Source organism: Sabethes cyaneus, chromosome 3 (assembly GCF_943734655.1).
Source record: "Sabethes cyaneus chromosome 3, idSabCyanKW18_F2, whole genome shotgun sequence".
Taxonomy (NCBI): domain Eukaryota; kingdom Metazoa; phylum Arthropoda; class Insecta; order Diptera; family Culicidae; genus Sabethes; species Sabethes cyaneus.
This window is the reverse complement of record NC_071355.1, coordinates 105,527,545-105,550,163: the sequence shown is the minus strand read 5'-3', so window position 1 is coordinate 105,550,163 and position 22,619 is coordinate 105,527,545. Positions and strand designations below refer to the sequence as shown.

The 22,619-nt window shown below is 40.9% G+C and overlaps 1 protein-coding gene across 1 annotated transcript in view; it reads right to left on the bottom strand.

Annotated features, from left to right (window-relative positions):
- Window positions 1-22,619, bottom strand: part of LOC128741459 (nose resistant to fluoxetine protein 6-like) — a 132,230-nt gene that overhangs the window by 58,969 nt on the left and 50,642 nt on the right. Inside the window, exon 6 of the mRNA XM_053837286.1 lies at window positions 10,917-11,086. Within this exon, the coding sequence (XP_053693261.1) occupies window positions 10,917-11,086 (170 nt within the window). The remainder of the gene's footprint in view (window positions 1-10,916; window positions 11,087-22,619) is intronic.

Sequence of the window (22,619 nt, the reverse complement as noted above, 5' to 3'; positions counted from 1 at the left end):
GCGGAAAGGGAAGGAAGGGGGGGGGGATATTGGTAGCTACGCTTGACAAGTAGTCATTTTGATTTCTACCTTTTGTCCAATGCTGGAAGGTGCATGAGTCGAACCAAGCTATAATCTGAGATTATAACCGGATTCGAACCCACAACAACCGCCAGGGCATGTGGTTCGCTGGTACTTGTACCTTTGAACCATAGAGGCGCTGTACAAAAGGAGACTGCAAAATCCACTTATCAAGATAGCGACGCGTTTGGTTGAGTTATCGACACATATTGTGCCTCTTCCTACATCTATTGCAGATTACCACCGAGCGAGAAATTTAAATCTAACTGGTTTTTACTGGCAGGACGACGACACTGTGCCGGCCCTTACGACTTGCAAGGTACGTGACGTTGTTCGTCTGTCAGCGTGTGTCAGCCACGATGCTCGGCGCGGGTTTTCGAGGGAAGGCCCCGTTCCTATGAAATAGACTAATCTCAAGTTTTTAGTCTTGACCTTGAAATGCGGTCATACATATATATTAATATTTTTTTGAAACGATGGTTCTACAATTGATGAAGGGACGGTAGGGGAAAGAAATGATTTTTTTTTGGTGAAGGAGGGGAAGAGCGGAAAGGGAAGGAAGGGGGGGGGATATTGGTGGCTACGCTTGACAAGTAGTAATTTTGATTTCTACCTTTTGTCCAATGCTGGAAGGTGCATGAGTCGAACCAAGCTATAATCTGAGATTATAACCGGATTCGAACCCACAACAACCGCCAGGGCATGTGGTTCGCTGGTACTTGTACCTTTGAACCATAGAGGCGCTGGACAAAAGGAGACTGCAAAATCCTAGGAACGGGGCCTTCCTTCGAAAACCCGCGCCGAGAATCGCGGCTAACCCACGCTGACAGACGAACAACGTCACGTGCAGTACCTTGCAAGTCGTAAGGGCCGGCATAGTGTCATCATCCTGCCAGTAAAAACCAGTTAGATTTAAACTTCTCGCTCGGTGGTAATCTGCAATAGATGTAGGAAGAGGCACAATATGTGTCGATAACTCAACCAAACGCGTCGCTATCTTGATAAGCGGATTTTGCAGTCTCCTTTTGTCCAGCGCCTCTATGGTTCAAAGGTACAAGTACCAGCGAACCACATGCCCTGGCGGGTGTTGTGGGTTCGAATCCGGTTATAATCTCATATTCTAGCTTGGTTCGACTCATGCCCCTTCCAGCATTGGACAAAAGGTAGGAGTCAAAGTGACTACTTGTCAAGCATAGCTACCAATATCTTCCCCCTCCTTCCCTTTCCGCTCTTCCCCTCCTTCACCAAAAATAATTTTTTTATTTCTTTCCCCTACCGTCCCTTCATCAATTGTAGAACCATCGTTTCAAAAAAATATAATTATATATGTATGACCGCATTTCAAGGTCAAGACTAAAAACTTGAGATTAGTCTATATATCAATGTTGGACTCGAAAAATATTATATTTTTCAAGCAAGGTCGGAAAGAGTCACGCATGACAATCATTGAGGAGCAGATGTGGTTTAATAATGACAGGCTTTCGCGAGTTACTGAGTTACTTTGGCCATTCTCTTACTCTAGTTTCTCTAGAATAGACACACTTACGCAGTCCTGATCGTCGGTTTTCGGGACCGATGATTTATCGAATGCTGTGTCTCGCAAACTGTCCTAAGAAGATAATCCCACCACATAGGGTGATATAGGGTACGGGAGGGTCTTTTCAGCCTATTAAGTGATTGCATCTATTTTTTAGGCCTATGGCCTAGTTCTAGTGGAAGAACAGTTGGTTTTGACGTTTTTTGAATAAAATATAGTAGATTACTTACAGTCTTAAGAAAATAGTTACAACATATTAAAATTATATGTCAGAAAAGTATTTTTTGATTGACGAAAGAAAGGACAAATAGGCTGAATTTATAAACCTGCTGAAAATACCTTCCCGTACCCTACCTAAATAATCTTACGAAAGACTCAAAAAAGACTATACAACAAAATAACCTGTATGGATCTAGGTAGACTATAAACGACAACGGTTACTGGTGATTTCGTACTTGGAATGTTAAGACCTTAATCGAATCAGTACGGTTGAGCATCTTGACTAGAGAGCTGCAGAAGATGATGGCAGAAGTTGCGGCTAGAATTGCGGTGACCAAACGGAAAAATACGAATACTGGGCCTTGAGAACGATTAAGGCAAACTCAGGGATGGCGGATTATGATATCGCTAAGAAGTTCAATGCCAGCTAAAGCACCGTCAGAAGGATTCATCTACCGGTGGTGGCCAAACTGCGGCCCTTCGATTGCGCGGACTGGTTTGAGGGATGGTGGACTTATGAGTAAATTTTTTGGCGACAGAGGTCACTCAGTTTAGTCGTACACACTTAAAAAACTCAGCAAAATTTGCCGAGATTTGGACAGCCGAGCGTTCGGTGAAAATTTCAGTGGTGCGTATCAATGTTTACGGATCTTTACTAATTATTAGGGATGGGAAAGCTATCATTAACTACTGATAGTTATCAGCAGGGTCTTTAATTATCACCGAATTTCAAACAAAACAGAAAATCTTTTTTCTCAGCATACATTGTTTTTTATGCCTCTGAGTTTCGTATGTACAACTCCATAGCGATTTTCATCGTAGTATACAAGTTCAATATATCGTGAAAATAGAACAGGAGAAAGTGATTTTCAAATCCACAAGGTGATATTCACTTCAGGAAAAAAAAAATTTTAAATGCAGTAAATGAAAAGAAAAATCTTATGTCCAACAGCTGAACGCAATAGATGCTAAATAACAATATAAATTTTTTTTTGTTGATTTTCACTGCTCAAACGTGAATATCAGTTTGTTACAATATCACAGGGCGCTGATATTATATATTCTCGTGCATGAAGTTCATGCTTGCTGTATATAGTTATTATGTACGTTTGATCAAAGCAAGCAGATTTTCAATGCAAGGTAGACTGATAATCCAGAAGTTTGGACGTTATGCTGATGAATATTAACAGCACTAGTTATCAGTAAGCAATAATATCACTAAGTATCAGTAAGGTTTCGCAGTCATTGATGCTTACTGATACAGTTACGTCGTCCCGTTAGAAAAATCAGTTGGATTAAAGATAATGGTCTGTAGTTGTCTACAATAGACGAGAGTGACGCAATATGTCATCGTTGTCATCAGTAGCCTAGAGTCGGGGTGGCTCGTGCTGTTTCAAGCAGTCGTCTCTATTCAACGCGATCTTGGGCCATTCGCCGCATAATTCCCAGTCGTCTCAAAAGTCATAAATCACTTTCGACTTGGTCAAGCCATCTTGCGTGTTGAGTCTTCGTGTTTCTGGTGCCGGTGAGGTTGTTGAAAAGCCCGGCCCACCGTAGCTTACCGACTTCCGTCAGATGTACATGAGAGTCTCTGGGATTCTCAAGCAGTAAAAGTATGTCGTGATTCATATACTTCTACCCTTGATGGAAATCATGCCTCTCGTTTCGATATCCGCTGGTCGGAACACCGCCTCAAGAGTGATGTTGAACAGCATACTGGATAAGCTGTCACCTTGTCCCAAGCCTCGCCGCGTCTCGAAGGGACTCGAGTGTGTCCCCGAGACGTGCGAAACACATCACTCGTTCCAATGTAGTTCTGATTAGTCGTGTCAGTTTATACGGAAAACTGGTTTCGTGCATTATGTGCCATAGCTGGTCTCGATGGACTGTATCGTATGTTGCTTTGATATCAATAAAGATGTGATCCGAGGACACGATGTACCCTCAACATTTCTGCAAAATCTGTCGGATGGTAAAAATCTGGTTGGTAGTTGCGCGAGCCCCATGAAGCTCACCTGATAAATTACAATGTAAAATTACAATGAATAATGCGGTATTATAATTTTCTATTTTTTTTGCTACAATGCCGGGATGGGTAAAATTACTGATATTTACTGATAGGTATCAGTAACGTACTGAAACTACTGATAGTTATCAGAAACGATTTTTAATGATAGTTGCCATCCCTACTAATTATTATTATTATTATTATTATTATTTATTAGGGATATTTCATCTGACATAAAATATAGTCTACATGAATAAAATTTTATACTAAATTAAATCTGCGTAATCTCTGCGCAAACAAGCGCGACGGTTCACCAAAGTCAAACAATTCCTCCGCATTCGAAAAGGTCCTTACACATACAGTAATTGGTTCGTTGTATCCAAACACAGTCCGATGAAATTGGGTCTGCAGTAAACCCGTCGAGCGCAGTGATCGTTGCGAAGCGCGAAAATTGATCATTGATAGTAAGTTAGGTGCAACAGGCATTATTTGTAGCAAAAGTTATCAATGGCGAAATTGACGCCCCTAACTTACTATCAATGATCAATTTTCGCGAATTTTGCTACAAATAATGCCTGTTGCACCTTGCGTCTATGTTCTAGTGTGTCTAGGTCGAGTAGACGACATCTGTCTACATATGGGGGTAAGTCGTCAGGATTTCGCCAAGGGAGGTGTCGCAGTGCTAGTCGGACAAACCTCCATTGCACACGTTCAATGCGCAGGTTCCAAGTTAGGTGCTTTGGAAACCAAACTAGGCTGCAATTTTGTAGTAGCGGACGAACAAGGGCGCAATACAACGATTTAAGACAGTGGGCATCCTTAAAGTTCCGACCAATCTTAAAGATGAATCCGAGCTGCCGTGATGCCTTGGATAATTGATTCACGATGCACGTTGAACGTCATTTTTGTGTCCAGCAGGACTCCAAGGTCATTAACTCGGTCCACTCTGCGTAACTCAATATCATCAACGGTGTAACCAAAAAGGATCGGGTTTTTAATGCGGTGAAAGCTCATAACTTCACATGTGGCAACGCTTATAATCAGCCAATTTTGTTTGCACCAGCTCGTAAACAAATCAAGCAATATTTTTTGAAACGATGGTTCTACATGTATGACCGCATTTCAAGGTCAAGACTAAAAACTTGAGATTAGCCTAAATCAAGCAAACCCTGCAGTCGGTGACAGTCGTCTATATTTCCTATCGAGGCAAATAGCTTCAGGTCATCGGCGTACTCCATCCTACAGCCAGTACCCAAAAGCAGCGCAATATCGTTGAAGAACAACAAGAAAAGCAATGGTCACAAATTATTGCCCTGAGGAACCCCAGGCTTATTAGTAAACACAGATGAAACACCGGATCCAAGTTTTATACGAAGCACTCTGCCACTGAGGTATGAGTTCAACCATTTAACCATTTGTTGAGAAGCACCGAGTCGAGATAGTTTCCGCAAGAGTATTGTATGGTCAATTCTATCGAAAGCAGCTTTCGAGTCTGTATAGATGACATCAACTTGTTTCTTGTCTTCCATTTCCGAAATACACATCGATGTAAACTCTAGCAGGTTAGTGCATACAGACCTACCGGGCATAAAACCATGCTGAGCCGTTAAAATGTAATTCCTAGTGCAGAACAGCATCACGCTACTCACTATTATTTCAAACAGTTTTGATGATGCAGAGAGACTGGTGATTCCACGGTAACTCCTCACATTGTGACGATCACCCGATTTAAAAACCGGGAACATGGACGACAAATGGCGGGAAATTTGCCTTGTTCAAAAGATTTATTAAAAATGGAACATAACGGATTGGCCAACATTGCAATGCAACGACTCAAAACTACGGCTGGGATACCATCAGGCCCCGCAGAAAAGGAGCGCTTTAGTTTTTTGGCGGCAGTTATCACCATGTCAGTAGTAATGGTAAACAAACCTAAGTCCACCAAATCGGCCGGAACAGGTGCAGCAGCAATTCCAGCAATACTATCGGGAGCAGTTTCATCAGCGAAAACTGAGTAGTGTTCGACATCGGAACGAAAATTGAAGTCCGGGTTCCGGTCCGGTCCGGTTAAAATGCGGCACGAACTTTGTTATTCCGACTATAAAGACTAATAATCTGGTCCGATTTGGCTCTGTTCAGGTTCCGGAACCGAAACAGAGCCAAATCGGACCGGAATAAAGCCGGAATAAGAAAATTCGTGCTGATTTTTACCGGACCGAACCGGAACCCGGACCTCAATTTTCGTTCCGATGTCGAACACTAAAACTGAGGAGAAGAATTTCGCAAACATCTCGCAGGAGTCGGAGATTGAGTTCGACTCAACGTCGTCGTAATACACGTTGAAAGGGATAGAGGAACATTTCCTTTTAGAGTTGTCAAAGTTCCAGAATTTTTTTGGCTGCTTCCGAAAATCGGATTGCACACGCAGTACATACAATTTGTATAATGAAGCATTCAGGCGGCGGTGTTTATCACTGGCAAGCTTAAAATTGCGTCGAGTCAAAGCTGTTCTCCAACGGCGATGGGCACGCTGGGCGCTGTTGCGTAAACGTTTCAGTTGTTGGAGGCGAGGAGTGCACCATGGGGGGGTGACTGGTCGTCTTACAAACGGCAAACGCAAACTCAACCACTGAGATATGGTATTGCAAAACTGTGAAGCCATTTCATCAACATCTTCACCAACGAATAGAGAACTCCAATAAGTGCACGTTAAGTATTCATTCAGGGCAGCGAAATCGATTTTCCTATAGTTCAATTTGCTCACATCATCACCAAAAGCATCTCCAATGACAGTATTGTTGTGCACTGGCAGTGACAAAACAAGAGCAGGGTGGTACGGATCGATAGGTACCAGCGGACCCAGTAAACCATTTGGTTTGTATATCTCGATTGCAACTGAGGTATACGAAATCATATCTGAACGAAAAAGTTATATTTCAAGTCATATAAGAACATATATGTACCAAAGTGGAGGCGATATACGTGCGAAAATTTTGACAACTATTTGTAATTCTATTTTGCGCAGTTTTTATAACACGCAACTAAATATTGCTGAATATATGATATAGATATAATCAAATATTGCAATTGTCTATCCTGCTTTATAATTCACAGTCATGAATTGTATATGAAGACACGCACGACTGCAAAACAACTTATTGTTCATTTCGATTTGACATACTCTAATCATTATACAATTCCAATGTGAAATTGACATGAAAACGATTTAATGTGAACTTCTATTACGATTTTGTGTTATCTGGGGAGTGATACAACTATCAACCGTATGCATGCAATCCGAAGAACAAAACACCAGGTCTAGAATACGGCCGAGATAGTTTCGCTGCGTGTTTACTTGAGAAAGATTCAACAAATTCATTCCGTCTACCAGTGCGGCACTAGCACATGGCAATTGGGATGTACGGATATTTCGAATCGCATCGTCGCCGTCGGTTGGCTCACAGACGGTTGAGATGTGCATGTTGACGACATCGGCTACTCTTGCTTTCTCAGGCGGAATGTAAACACAACAAAGCAATATTTTTTTCCCCGAACAGTAGCACTTGCACATACCTGTTCCAGACTGTTACCATTCATTGTCCGTACGATAGAGCTGGGGAACCGCTGCGCAACACCACCGAATGCAGATTTATTGCTGTTGCTTGGGTTGCGGTCGCAGCGTAAGACGTTGTATGATGTACCAAATAGTTGAAGTGAATTTATACGGCCGTCTAGTCCGGTCTCGGTTAAAAATATAACGTCGTAGTTGCTCTCCGTAGTCGACAGGAAAAACTCGTCAATTTTTGTTCTTAGGCCACGGACGTTTTGTACATAAAAAGAACACTGATCAGGTACCGATTGCTCGGAATTAATAATGATAGCAGAATACTTGCCTATACTAAAAAGCTGGAAGACCCCTTCTCCGTTCTCATACACAGGACCGGGACGGCTGATGAGCGCTGACTGCAGTGGCGCGACTGTGATGAGTGGATTAGGGGCTTCCAAATTGCCAATTTCGGTGCGTCCCGGGTCAGATCCAGTCAATACAAATCCAGTACCAAAACGATTAGACACGCTGTTGATTGTACCATTCTCACTAATTAGTTTTTTGGCAGATCCACGAATTCTCGAAACAGCAGTCCTGTGGGCCACGAAGCGGAATCCATTGCAATATTTTTCAGATCCGGATCCAGTCCGATTTTGTAAGAAACATATGAAAAACCAGAGGTATCCATTCCTTTCTTCACGAGACGAATAGCAATAGCAGGCTCAGTCGTATTAAGGCAACGAGAGACAATTTTTTGTATATCGTTGTCGGTTAGTTGTGGATTCAGCCCCAACAAATATAACCAGAACCGTCTCTGTACTGCGACGGTAGCAACGGATTGCACTGAAAGATCACTTTCACGAACCCGCTCGGTTCGGCGATGCTTCACGCTCTTACTTGGTCACACAGGAGTGGTCTGCAAGGTAGAAGGTGTTTCATGATCAGCATACATCGGCTTGTTAGGCAAGTTGTCGATTTTTTTGCTTAGGCTATCAATGACATCACATAACTTTTGAGCCTGCGTCGGTAGCTCGGTGAGAGGTTGCGATTGTGTTGGCACGTTCAGCTGCAAATCAGCCACGTAAGCCGAGATAGAGCGACCATTGAGCACTTCTCTACATGTTGGGCAAATGAAAATCATTTTTCCTTTCCTTCCTTCCGAGAATAGATCCTTGCACACTCGACTGTTGAAACCACAGCATTGTTGATTAATGTGGTAGCTGGTTTCTCAAAAGCCGCAACGGATCGGTTCGAGATCGTTGACGCTTTGTTGACATTCTCCACACTGTTGCTTCTCCATTCTGTTTTGGTTGCGAAATTGGCGCGGATGACAACTTAACGAAGAATATTAAAACAAAAGCTGCCGGTCGACAAACTGAAGCGTATCGCGAAGATAGATTTATTCGTTTGCGGGCCGAAAACAACTAATGAGATGCAATTTCACAGCGTGCGGCTAGTACAAGTGATCCAGATTTACTATATGCGAAAAATAAAGCGACTTGGGTAAATTTAAAACGCGAAAACTTAGCAGCGAAAAATCAAAGCGGTTCACTTGAACTTAACGAAACAATGAGCAATGTTTGGTATCATAATTTTTTTTACCGAACACTCGGCTGTCCAAATCTCGGCAAAATGTTGCCGACCTCGGTGCTATTTTTTAATATGAATGCCTCGTGCATGTTGTGGATTTGAATGCTCTCCGGTTCAAATCTTGAGGCGACCTAGAAAATGGTTTTTGCAGCCGCATATTTTATGTTTTATTCTGCGTAGGAATGGCCAGAGGTCATTGCGGCCCGTGGCATTCATGGGGCGATCTGATTTAGCCCGGACCTTGCCTATGCCTATGCACCTCTGAATCTACGAGAAAGATTTTCAACTTTTCGGAGCAGTAAACATCCAAACGGGATACTGAATCTGAATCTAGTGGTTATAGGACTTGCCTGGAAGTTGTATAATGGGATTCTTACGAAGTACGAACATCCTCATGGATGACGATACGCATATGGATGACAACAAGACTCGTCGTCGTCAGCACTAACATAAAACCGGGGAGGCTCGTGCAGTTCAAGCTGTCGTCTCCATTCAATTCGATCTTGGGGATTTCGTCGGCAAATTCCCATTCCCAGTCGTCTCAGAAGTCGCAAACCACTTTCGACCTGGTCGAGCCATATTGCACGCTGCGCCTCTTGTTCATGGTGCCGGAGGAGTTGTTGAAGAAAACTGTTTTCGTCGCACTGTCTTCGTGTCCGTCGTAGCCTATCGACTTTCGCCAGCTGTACGATGGTAATCTCTCCAAGCAGTGCCTGTAGTTCGTGATACGCCTCCACCATTCTCCGCTTTCTATTTCTACTTCGCCAAATATCACCCGCTTGAACACGGTAAGGGCTCGTGTGTCCTCTGTGAGCAGCGTTATGGTTTCCTGTCCATAAAGAACTACTGGGCTAATACCGGCAAACAGATCCATAAAGAACAACCGGTTAAAAACCGGAGTTTCATATATTGTAAGCTTCATACGGTGGCGTATGCTTCTTGATCGTAGTTCTTTCGAAGGGCAAACTAGGCCCGATTTCCCGCTTTGATGCGTCGCTGGATCTCCTTACTAGTATTATTGTCCGCGGTCACCAACGATCCCACATGAACTTATCTACCACTTCTAGTTCGTCGCCGTCAACGGGTTACGGTTATCTTCCTTGGGAGCTACGTGTTTGTATTCTTTGAGCCTCTTCCTTTCATGTATTTGGTCTCCGACGCATTTATTTTTAGCTCAATCCTCCTCCAATCCAATTTCCGCTTTTAGTCTGGCGTAGATTATGGAAGGAAATGGCAAGAATTGAGTTCGCCATAGATTCTTTAGAAATACAATACATGGTGGCTGGTAGTGAGTGTAGTAGCTTCTCCGGTGTTGGAGCTGGTAATAAATCGAGATCTCTTTACAATCAGTACTTGTGGCTTGAGCAGCACGTTCTCCTCATTGAAAGGCAGCTTTGTGCCTCTACCATACCTCTGTGTACCATAGTGTACTACTGCCATGTGACAACGATGTTAGTCGCTGTAAAAGTCAAAAAGGTGGATAACTGAGACCAATAGGGTTTTAAAGGATTGCGTAGTCAGCTAAGTATATGCGAATTTCCATAAAGAAGAGAGGCGTAGGCGCATATACCACAAGTTATCCCAGATATATGTTGATGTTGCCAAGTGAATAAAATACGGCAGGCTACAATGGGCTATCCACGCAGCGGGATAGCCGAAAGAACACTGTGCTAAAACTACAATCAGCAAAGTATCCGAAAGAAGCCGACGACTTCAAGGTGATACAAGCTGGATGGATAAACGTTGTCGACTAGAATATTCCAGCAGCGGGTATTCGGAGCGATTGGAGAATAGCAGCCCGAGGTCGAGTAATGCAAAGGACACTTCTGAATCTGTCATTAGATCGGTACATCGAATTACGCATTTAAAGTAGAATTAAATGGCAAGTACCAGTAATTTAATAAAAAAAAACAAGCCTCTGAATAGCAAAACTAAGTTTAACAGCTTTCACTTACCCATTATATAAGGTGTAATTCTTTGCCAGGGTTTATCATAGAGAATATCGAAGGATTCGAATGGCTCTGCCACCTTATAAGAATAATTGTATTTGATTGAGATGAAGATTCCAGTTACCCAAGAACAAGCCAGTAAGAGCAACATTACGAATGTTGTAGTTTTGAAATATCTGAAATATACAATTAAACAAATTATTTTTACCTAAGACTAACAGAAAAAAGCTTAATAATATTTGTTTGAAATAATGTTTTTTACCTTTGTTATACTATAACAAAGGTTTAGGAATTGGTCGAAAAACACAAAATTGATCCGAGGCCCGGAGGGCCGAGCCACATATACCAATCGACAGGGTTCGACGAACTGAGCAATGTCTGTGTGTGTGTGTATGTGTGTATGTATGTGCGGAGCGCAACTTTTCTATCGCCTGTTTCTCGGAGATGGCTGAACCGATTTGTTCGCTATTACTTTTGTTTGAAAGGTATTATTGCCTAGTATATCACTATTGAATTGTTTCGAGGTCCGACATTTCGTTTAAAAGTTATAAGTAAAAAAGTAAAAATTACGTGACACGATTTTCTCCGTACCCAAATGACCGATTTCAACGATCTTGGTATCGAATGAAAGCTCTTGTTAACACTAAGTTTTTCGGATAAATTTTATTGAAAACAAACAATCAGTTTAAAAGTTATGCTTAAAAAACCTGTTTTGACAAGGTAATAATTATCGCCTGTTTCTTAGAAATGACTAAAGCGATTTAGACGCTATTAGTCTCATTTGACAGGTAACATAACCTAATAGATCACTATTGATTTGTTTTTGATTGGACGTGTAATTTGAGAGTTATGATCAATTGAATACAACACATTAAAATTTACAATAATTTATAACGATTTCATCTAAGATGATTTATCTAGTTTGAATTATTTTGGCATCAAATTAGAGATTTTAATGCTGCAAATATATCTGCAAAATTTCAGAAGAATCGGTTTTGCCGATCAAAAGATATTAACCCTCCAACACTCGCGCCGACTTTTGTAATTCGGTTACTCGTGCGCACAATGGTCCAAAGCCAAAAAGACATGCGCATTAGAATTTTGACTGGGAAAACTTGGTTTTAGGTTTATGGAACCTTCGGAAGAATTTCTTGAAATTGAAAGTTCTATCGTCTGGTGCAATTTAAATTTTGATTAATCCCCCTATAAGTGAAATAAAAAAATTATTTTTCTTCAGTTTCAATATAACACATTGATGTGTTCTGCAAAGTTTTAGAACATATTATTACAAGAAATTTTGTTGAATACAGTAACCTTCTATCTATTAAGCGAAGAGAGAAAAATCTTATTCATTGTATATGAATTTGTAAGATCAGTTTTTTCTATTTTAGCTCTTTTTGTAATTGTTGCATTCCTTTTTCATGTATTACAAAATTGTATAAATAGTAAAAATACACAACTTTGATTAATATAGTATACCTCTATGTTTGTTTGTTTAGGTACTGTAGAACTTTGATTAAAAAAAAAGCCTTAATTTTGACCCCGAATGACTCGACTACCAACAGATACATTTTAAAAAATTTATATTTGCTAATTCTGTTGCTGCATACAGACACCATTTTTACATATGAAGAAACGAGAGAAACTTCCAGAGCCAATCGCGGTACAACTCACAAGCTGATTGCTTCGTTTCTGTGATGTCAGGTTATGCTGATCTATTTGCCCAACAATTTAAAGTATTAATGCATAATTATGACATTTTGCTCATAACAAGGTAATTGAAGAACATACGTTAGTTAAGCAGAGATTTGTAAGTTTATAACAATATGGCATTCAAAAACCTACACGTGTTGTACAAAATGCAATAGCGTGAGTAATCGAAGGTTAATAGAAATTGATGAAATTTATTCAAGAAAACTTTATTGATGTCAATCAAAAATAATGGCGTTACAGAAATTTATGCGTAGTTCAAAAACCTATGAACTAGACTTTTACTACGCAATGTATATGTTAAAGAATAATATTTCCTCTTATAACTTGCTTTTACTTGCACTTACTCAAATTAGAAACAACCAGCTTACCCTTACTCAGTAATTTCATGAAAAAAGGATCTATCAAAATTTATAGGTGCTGCTATTTTGTTCAAATTTTGTAAACTTAATAAATTTCCAAAAATTTAATGAAAACCAACGCACCACGCAACGTTAACCAATAGATGAATTATGTTTCGAAGACGTGTCGATTTCTATCTCAAATAGCAAGTAAGACCGTATAACAAAGGTTCCTTTCACCACTAGGTGGATTAAATCGGTTTTTTTTTAATTTTTTTAAAATTGATGGAGGGACGGTAGGGGAAAGTAATGCAAATTTTATTATAACCGAACAGTACTGCTGTAGCACATTTTCCAACACAGATATCAAATTCGCCTAGGTTTAATCGTCTCGCAGTAAAGAATTTGCGATCTGTTGGGACAACGAACTTGTGTCATTTTTTCTAGCACACTTCCCTAACCCAGACATCAAATTGGACTTCGTAAGAAATCTGTTGGCACGAGGGGACTTGGCTTTGTCACTCTTTCTGGCGTACTTCCCAAGCAAGGACATCAAAATGGTCTAGGTTTAATCGCGGTGTTAAGAAATCTTGTTGAAATGAGGAAACTTTGTCACTAGTTTTGGTTTACTTTCCAAGCACAGATATCAAATTGATATAGGTTTAGGACATCGTAAAGAATCTTCCAACGAATCACGAAGCGAGAATTCTGGTAAAACATTCATTATTTTCAATTTTTAATAGTTCAACATCAAGAATCCATAATTTTCTTCATTTGGGCCAATTCTTAGAAGATTTTCCAATCGATTGGTGTAAGAATATTTAATATCTATTACCGTTCAAAACCTGACCACTTTTCGAGAAAGATTTTTTGGAATGACACCCTATCAGGGATGGAAGATCAGTGATTTTGATAAAATCTGTGAATTATCGCCACACGCACAGATCACGATCCGTACAGATCATGACAAACAGTGAATCTTTAGCGTTGATCACAAGATTCTGTTCTCTAAATAGTCTCAGCAGTCGATCATAGTGTTGCATTTTACCTAGCTGCGAGAAAAAAGGTAACACATGTTGTTTGTATTGCGATTCATATGATGTACACAAATGGTGGCTGGTAAATGGTTGGATAACGCGTAAAACAGACCCCATTGTGGTCCCTAGCCTCTTATCTAGCAACTCCTACCCCTACCTCCACATGGTACCAGCTGGAATACGAGCAACCTTAGCGGAGAACGGGTAACCAACCCCGGTGGAAACTAAGGTCGTATACCAACAGGGGAGGAGGCACAGTGTGTCTCGACACTGCAAGATGGCAGCCCCATCACGAGACTCGGTAGCGTAAGCCCTAGTACGGCTACCTATCTAAACAACAAAAAACTTACAACAAGAGTCAAGAAATATCTTCTCGGAATATTCGACATGGACCAAGGCGACGAAATAAGGACATGGAATGGAGACTTGGTACCTGGAACTGCAGATCGCTAAATTTCGTTGGTGGCGACAGGGTGCTGCTCGATCAGCTAGAACCCCGAAAGTTTGGCATCGTGGCACTGCAGGAGATCTGTCGCAAGGGCGAGAAGGTGTGGAGGATCCGTGGCGGCAGAGCCCGATTTTTCCAGAGTGGTGGAGCTACCAACGAGCTGGGAACGGGCTTCGTAGTGTTGGGCAAAATGCAGGATCGCGTAATGGATTGAAAAGCGATCAACGAGAGGATGTGCGTGTTGAGGATAAAAGGCCATTTCTTCAACTACACCATTATAAACGTGCATTGCCCACACGAAGGTAGACCCGACGACGAGAAGGAAGGGTTCTATGCGCAGCTGGAGGCAACGTACGACAGCTGCTCACCACGGGACATCAAGATCGTCATCGGGGATATGAATGCCCAAATCGGCAGGGAAGCAATGTATAGACACAGAGAACAGACATCCAAGCGAAAGGTCCCCACTTAGATAAAACTTATGTCAAATTAGTTGGGAAACTATAGTGTTGATGTCGCTAAAGGCGCATAAAATTCTACACTAAACTCACAACAGCTAGCTTCTGGCGCTAGCATAACGCTTATAGTCCATATATACTAGCGCCAGAGGAGCCAAAGGTTGTCAGTGTGCAAATCAAAAGAATCATTTAGTTGGGAAACTGTAGTGGTGGTGACGCTAGCATATTAGGTGATTTTAATTTGAAATTTTATCCAAGAATTCCCGAAAAATTTGTTCCTGAATGGATGTCTGTTCTCTGTGGTATAGACCGGTGATCGGGCCCCATAGCCTGCACCCCGACACGAACGATAACGGCCAGCGATGCATGCGGCTTCCCGAGGCTTGGTGATCAAAAGCACCTTCTTTCCCCACAAAGATACCCACAAGGCCACCTGGAGATCACCTGACAAACGAACCTCGAACCAAATCGACCATATTTTCATCGAGGGCCGGTTTTTCTCGAACATCACCAACGTACGCTCCTTACGGAGTGCGGATATTGACTCGGACCACTACCTAGTAGCAGTACATGTGCGCTCAAAACTATCGACGGTTTATACCTCGCGATAAAGTCGCCCTCCTCGGCTAAACATTCGGCAACTAGACAACCCGCGAACTGCTGAAAACTACGTGCGCGTACTGGATGAAGCTCTGCCTTCTTCTGTGGAGCTAGATGCTTCGACCCTCGAAAACGGATGGAGTAGGATACGCTCGGCCGTCAACGAGGCCGCAACCGCGGTGCTAGGTGTAGAAACCTCGAGTGCACGAAATGATTGGTTTGACGGGGAATGACAAGAAGCGATAGAGAGGAAAAAAAGAGCTTGGGAAAACTATCTGAGCATATCCACGAGAGAGAATTTGGCCAAGTATCGACGAGTGAGGAATGAGTTGACCACGATCCTGAGAAGGAAAAAGCGCCAGAAGGAGAACAGAGATCGTGAGGAGCTTGAACAACTATTCCGGGCTAATGAAACCCACAAGTTTTACGAGAAGGTGAACCAAACTCGCAAGGCCCACACACCAAATCCTGACATATGTAGGGACGAGGGAGGGGATCTTATCACAAACGAGCGCGAGGTGGTCGACAGGTGGAAGCAGGTCTTCGATGAACACCTCAACGGCGATATAGCAGCAGGAGACGCAATGGAAGTTAACCTCGGAGTATCTACAAACGACAACAGCGTACTGGCTCCCGATCTCGAAGAGATCCGACGAGAAATCGGTCTGCTGAAGAATAATAGAGCCACCGGGAAGAATCGACTCCCGGCAGAACTCTTCAAAAATGGCCAAGAACCGCTAGTAACGGCTCTTCACTGGCTAATTTCAAGGATTTGGGAAGAAGAGAAACTACCGGAGGAGTGGATGGAAGGCGTAGTCTGTCCCATCTACAAAAAGGGCGACCGGCTAGACTGCTGTAATTACCGCGGCATTACGATGGTCAACGCCGCCTACAAGGTGCTCTCCCAGATTTTGTTGCGTCGTCTATCCCCAATAGCAAGAGAATTCGTAGGGCAGTATCAGGCGGGCTTTATGGGGGCCCGTGCTACTACGGATCAAATTTTTACTCTCCGACAAATCCTTCAGAAATGTCGAGAGTACAACGTGCCCACGCATCATATTTTCGTGGATTTCAGAGCAGCATACGATACCGTTGAACGCGAACAGCTATGGCAGATAATGCACGAGTACGGTTTTCCGGACAGACTGACGCGGCTGATCAAACCTACTCTGGAACGAGTGATGTGCTACGTGCGCGTTTCGGGGACACTCTCAAGCCCTTTCGAATCGCGCAGAGGGTTACGGTAAGGGGATGGACTGTCCTATATGTTATTCAATATCGCTATTGAAGGTGTGATCCGGCGAGCAGGCATTGAAACGAGGGGAACGATCTTCAGTAAGAGTAGCCAACTCCTAGCCTTTGCAGGTGACCTCGACATCATTACTAGAAACCGTGGGACCACGTAGGTAATCTACGCCAGACTAAAAACGGAGGCTAGGAGGATAGGGTTGCAAATTAATGCGTTGAAAATCAAATATATGGTAGGAAGAGGCTCCCGAGATACTAACGTTTGCCTCCCACGGACAGTGACTATTGACGGCGATGAACTGGAAGTGGTTGATGAGTTCGTATATATGGGATCTCTGGTCACCGCCGACAATAATACAAGTAGGGAGTACCAACGACACATTCAAGCTGGAAATCGAGCCTACTTTTTCCTTCGCAAGACGTTTCGATCAAGGAGCATACGCTGCCGCACAAAGCTGACGATGTACAAAACGCTAATAAGACCGGTAGTCCTCTACGGACTTGAAACCATAATTTTGCTTACGGAAGACATACGTGCACTTGCCGTATTTGAACGAAAGGTGTTGCGGACTATTTTTGGCGGAGTACAGACGGAAAGCGGAGAGTGGCGGAGACGTATGAACCACGAGCTACAGGCACTGCTTGGAGAGATTCCCATCGTACACCTGGCGAAAGTTGGGAGACTACGGTGGGCCGGCCACGTCGCAAGGATGCCGGACGACTGTGTAGTGAAATCCGTTCTCCTCAAGAACCCCACCGGCACCAGAAATAGAGGGGCTCAACGTGCTAGATCGCTCGACCAGGTTGAAGCCGACTTTCGTGTGTCGAGACGCGCAACGAATTGGCGACGAGTAGCCCAGGACCGAGTACAATGGAGAGGAATTCTTGATACGGCAAGAGCCACCCCGGCTCTCGGCTGAATAAGTAAGTAAGTAAGTATGATGTACACAACCAATCGTCTGTATCTGTTATATTTCTCAACGCAATCATGCAATGAACATGATCTGACATGAGGTTTGTCATAACTTGTATAGGAGCGACAAAGTGTTGGTCGCTTACAAGGAGTGATGTCAATGAACCTGAATCTGGTCGCTCCTATGATCTTGATCGCTAGAAGTGATTTTTTTCTATCCCTGCACCCTAGACCAGCTACCTTCCTGAAAGACGTAGTCCTTCGTCAAAAAGATTCATTCACTTTGGTTATCTGCTAAATTAGTTACAACCACAAATGTGAAGGTGTAATTTTGTCTCACTGTGAACCAATAGGTGGGAAGAGTGAGACAACGAGTATTGCATACTGAGACATCTATTTCAAATCAATTTCAACCATATTTTCAGGTAATAAAGAACAGTTTAGAGCTCGGGCTGTTTATCGTGTCTATAAAGCGTGCATTATTGTTGGATATTATTGAAAATTCCAGTTATTTTCACATATACATTTATACTCACATAAAGGACAAATCCTGGACATCTGACTTTTAACTTACACTTCAGCATACATTTAAAGCCAATCCCTGTGGATTAATTTGCAATTGAATACGAACAAAGAAATTAAATAAAAATTTGTATGGCGAAAGCTATGTCACCCACGTCTCTGTGTCTCACCGTTGCCAATAGGAACAACTAGAAGGGTATACCTTTCAAATGGATTGAAGAGCTCGTTGGTAGTTATCATCAAAAAAAATTTAAATTTTTTGGAAAAAAAAGTGTATCTCTGTAGACGTCTCTCCCCTACTTCATAAAGGTTGGAATAGCAATTAGTGACCAACCCACAGATTATTGTATTAAATTCCTGAATCAGATGATAATCTGATGAATGATTTGTTATGAATATATCTGAAAGCAGATAATGTAACTGTGTTTTCGTTACTCATCTCTTACGGAAATAAATAAATAAAATTATTTAAGCAATGCGCATGTTTTATAACGAGAAAGAGAGAGAGAGAGAGAGAGAGATTAATGTTTGAGTCAGCAAGCTTTTCTATTTACGTTTTACCTTTGTTATACTATAACAAAGGTTTAAAAATTGGTCGAAAAGCACGAAATTGATCTGAGTCACATATACCAATCGATAGGGTTCGACGATTTGAGCAATGTGTGTGTATGTGTGTGTGTGTGTGTGTGTGTGTGTGTGTGTGTGTGTGTGTGTGTGTGTGTGTGTGTGTGTGTGTGTGTGTGTGTGTGTGTGTGTGTGTGTGTGTGTGTGTGTGTGTGTGTGTGTGTGTGTGTGTGTGTGTGTGTGTGTGTGTGTGTGTGTGTGTGTGTGTGTGTGTGTGTGTGTGTGTGTGTGTGTGTGTGTGTGTGTGTGTGTGTGTGTGTGTGTGTGTGTGTGTGTGTGTGTGTGTGTGTGTGTGTGTGTGTGTGTGTGTGTGTGTGTGTGTGTGTGTAATGATTTTTCTATCGCCTGTTTCTCAGAGATGGCTGAACCGAATCGTTCACTATTACTTTTGTTTGAAAGGTATTATTGTCTAGTAGATCACTGTTGAGTCGTTTCGTGATACGACGTTCCGTTTAAAAGTTATAAGCAAAAATGTGAAAACTACGTGACATGGCTTTCTCCGGAACTACATGACCGATTTCAACGATCTTAGTATCAAATGAAAGCTCTTGTTAAAACTGTTAAAATTGTTCAGAAATTTTTAATTGAAAACAAACAATTAGTTTAAAAGTTATGCTTAAAAACCTGTTTTGACAAGGTAATAATTATCACCTGTTTCTCAGAGATGGCCGAACCGATTAATGCGCTATTCTCATTTGAAAGATAATATATCCTAATAGATCACTATTGAATGATTTTTTGATTGGACGTTTAATTTGAAAGTTATGAGCAACCGTATGCACCAAACCAAAATTAACAATAATTTATAATGATTTTAACCAAGATAATTTACCTAATTTCAATTATTTTAATATCAAACGAGAGGTTTTGACACTACAAATATATATGCAAAATTTCATAAGAGTTGGTTTTACCGGTCAAAAGATATTAACCCTCGCGCCATTTTTTGTAACGCGCTCAGAATAGCCCCAAACCAAAGAAAACGTGTGCACTAGAGTTTTGACTGGGAAAACTTGGTTTTAGGTTTATCAAACCTTTGGAAGAGTTTCTTGAAATTGAAAGCTGGTGGAATTTAAATTTTGATTAATCCCCCTAAAAGTAAAAAAAAAAAATTTCTTTAGCGTCCAGGGGGCATCCATAAAGTACGTCACGCTTATAGGGGGGAGGGGGGGTAGACCTAATCGTGACGATTTGTGACGTAGGGGAGAGGGAGGGTATGAAGTTATGTGACGTCACATGAAAAAAAAATCAAATGGAAAATTTATTCGGAAAATTATAATTTAGCCTTCATTTTAAGATACAACTATTGATGGCTTCTATAAAATTAACGTTCTGATGGATTTTAAAACAAATAGTTAAATTTTTTGAATGAAAACTTTTTTTTAACATATATGTGTGAACAGGACTCATTTATTCTTCTATGTAGTATGAACGGTCCATTACGGCTTCACAGAATGTGCAGTACACCGCTGAAGAGCTGCTTGAGTACCGTCGTGCCTAAAAGATTTTTACAACCGCAAATAGCAGTCACACAAACTCCTGAGGGGTTACGGGGTGCTACCAGAGACCCATGGCAATGTTTTCCCTTGATATTCGTGCTGAACTCAATCTATTAACATAAACTCATTCCGAAGTTCCAAGGCAGCTTTTAAGGTTTTTCGGTATAATTTATACTGCCCCTTACTCAAAAGCTCTCTGAAGAATAGAGTTCATGCCACTTGCGGACTAAATTTCACATCTAAGGTAGTGTTTAATGATTGTACGATTGAATGAATACACAAAATGACAAAATCCGTTAGAAAAGTTCTTCCAAGACGTGTTGCTGCAAGACGTCAGCAGGAAGTTCTGATTCTTTCAACTAGACAACATCAGACGAATTTGAGTGGATGGATGTAAAGGACGTGGATATTCCAAGTAACAATTTCAATTTTAAGGTGCACTTGAAGAGATTTCCAGCATTTGCTGCTTAAAGCCGATCTCAAAACTTGTAATTCTACAAAACTGCGATAAAACAGCCATAAAACCCTTATAAGGTGCGGGAGGTCCACACTAAAGAAGGTTCTCAAGAAAATTTCCAAAGATACTTTTAAAACTTGTAATTCTTATCGATATCTATTTACAATGACTTCCAAGAGCCGCTTAAAACAAAAAGAAAACCGCCACAAGTGTTGATGATTTTATGGTTGTCTCTTCAAAGAACACTTGCAAGACATCATACACTTTTCACAGCCTTAAATGTTTTAAATTGATCAAGAGCTATAAGCTATAAGCATTCACAGATATTGCTATTTCGAAATGGGTATAAATGAAAATTGAAAATAAAAACGGTGATAAAAGCAGCTGCTTTGTTACTCATAAATGAGAAATTTTTCATGCCACGCTCGGTTTGTCGATGTTTTGTGACATGAAAGTTACAAAATTTTAACGCGCCAGTTATTTTATGAATTAAATTTAATAAAAAAAATTAAAGATTTCAAGAAGTTGATAGCAACCAAATTTTTAACTAATTGTGGCAAAAAAGCTTTTATATGTCTAAACATTTATTTAAAAAGATAAGATCACTAATGGTATTGCATAATACCATATTTATAAGCGCCAATATGCAATTGACTATAATTTCAAAAGTAATCAAAATAGCCCTGTTCGCCATTTTTTCAATGGTTTTATCCAAATCAACTCGAAAGCGCTTATTAGACTAACATTTCTTGCACAAGACAAAGAAAATTTTTCCAAGAGCGCGATAAGTTCATCAATACTTATTGTATTCTTGAGGAAGCAAGTTGCGCTTGAATAAGAATTGTTTGAATTACTTCAGGGCACCAAGATTTTGCAAGATAACCATTCTAGTATAAACAAAGAAACAAAGTATCAACGAAGTATCGACGTAACGTGTTGCTGTGCTGTTTGGACTGCACGACAGTTCCAAGCGTTTTATTTACAATTGGTACAACTGTTTTTAAAAATTATGCTTCAACTGCTTCAGTGCCTTCAAACATTTTCCATACAAAGACATCTGACTTATGAACTCTATATTTAGTTTAAAAAATACAAAAAGCTCTAGAGGAAACCCGCACCGCCTCTGGCAAATGCATCATTGCCGGCACTGTCCTTCCCCAGTTCAGTAAGTCCTGAGATCTTTATTGTTTTGTGACTTCGCTGATTGTTCATATGAAAGAGTTTTCAAAATATTACACAGATTTTCGCTTAATTTTCGTTTAAAAGATCTGTATTCTTCAATTTTCTCCAGGTTCAGACGCCCAGTTTGACAGATTAGTTGATTACGTTAGAATGTTCTTATTCAAGAGTATGATTTCTCTTTCGAGAATATACGATTTTATAAGAGTTTTATGGCAGTATTGTTAAGATAAACGAATCTTACAGAAGAATGTCATAAGTTTTTGTCAAAACTATTGTTAAGTTTTAAGGAGCGTCGTTTTTAAGCAAAAATGTAGTATCCTTTAAAACCCCTTATAAGGTGAATTACACTTATTGATAATTAAGTTTTATGGATGATTCTTCAAGTCTCCTTCAGTCATACTTCAGAAATGTTAGTCAAAAAAGATAAAATTCACTTGAGGAGAAACATCATAAAACCTAACAGACTTTGAAATGCTCTGATAAAACTACTATAAGAAATGAATAAGACCAATTTGCTATTGGATTGTTACTTGGGATGCGCGAAACATTAATCGTCGTCACATCAGCGACTTCGGATCATCTTAAAAATCCTTAAATCGATGACTTATAAGCTCGAAAATTTTCCTTTTTTTTATTTGATGAAATTCATTTGATAGCTTTAAATAAAACC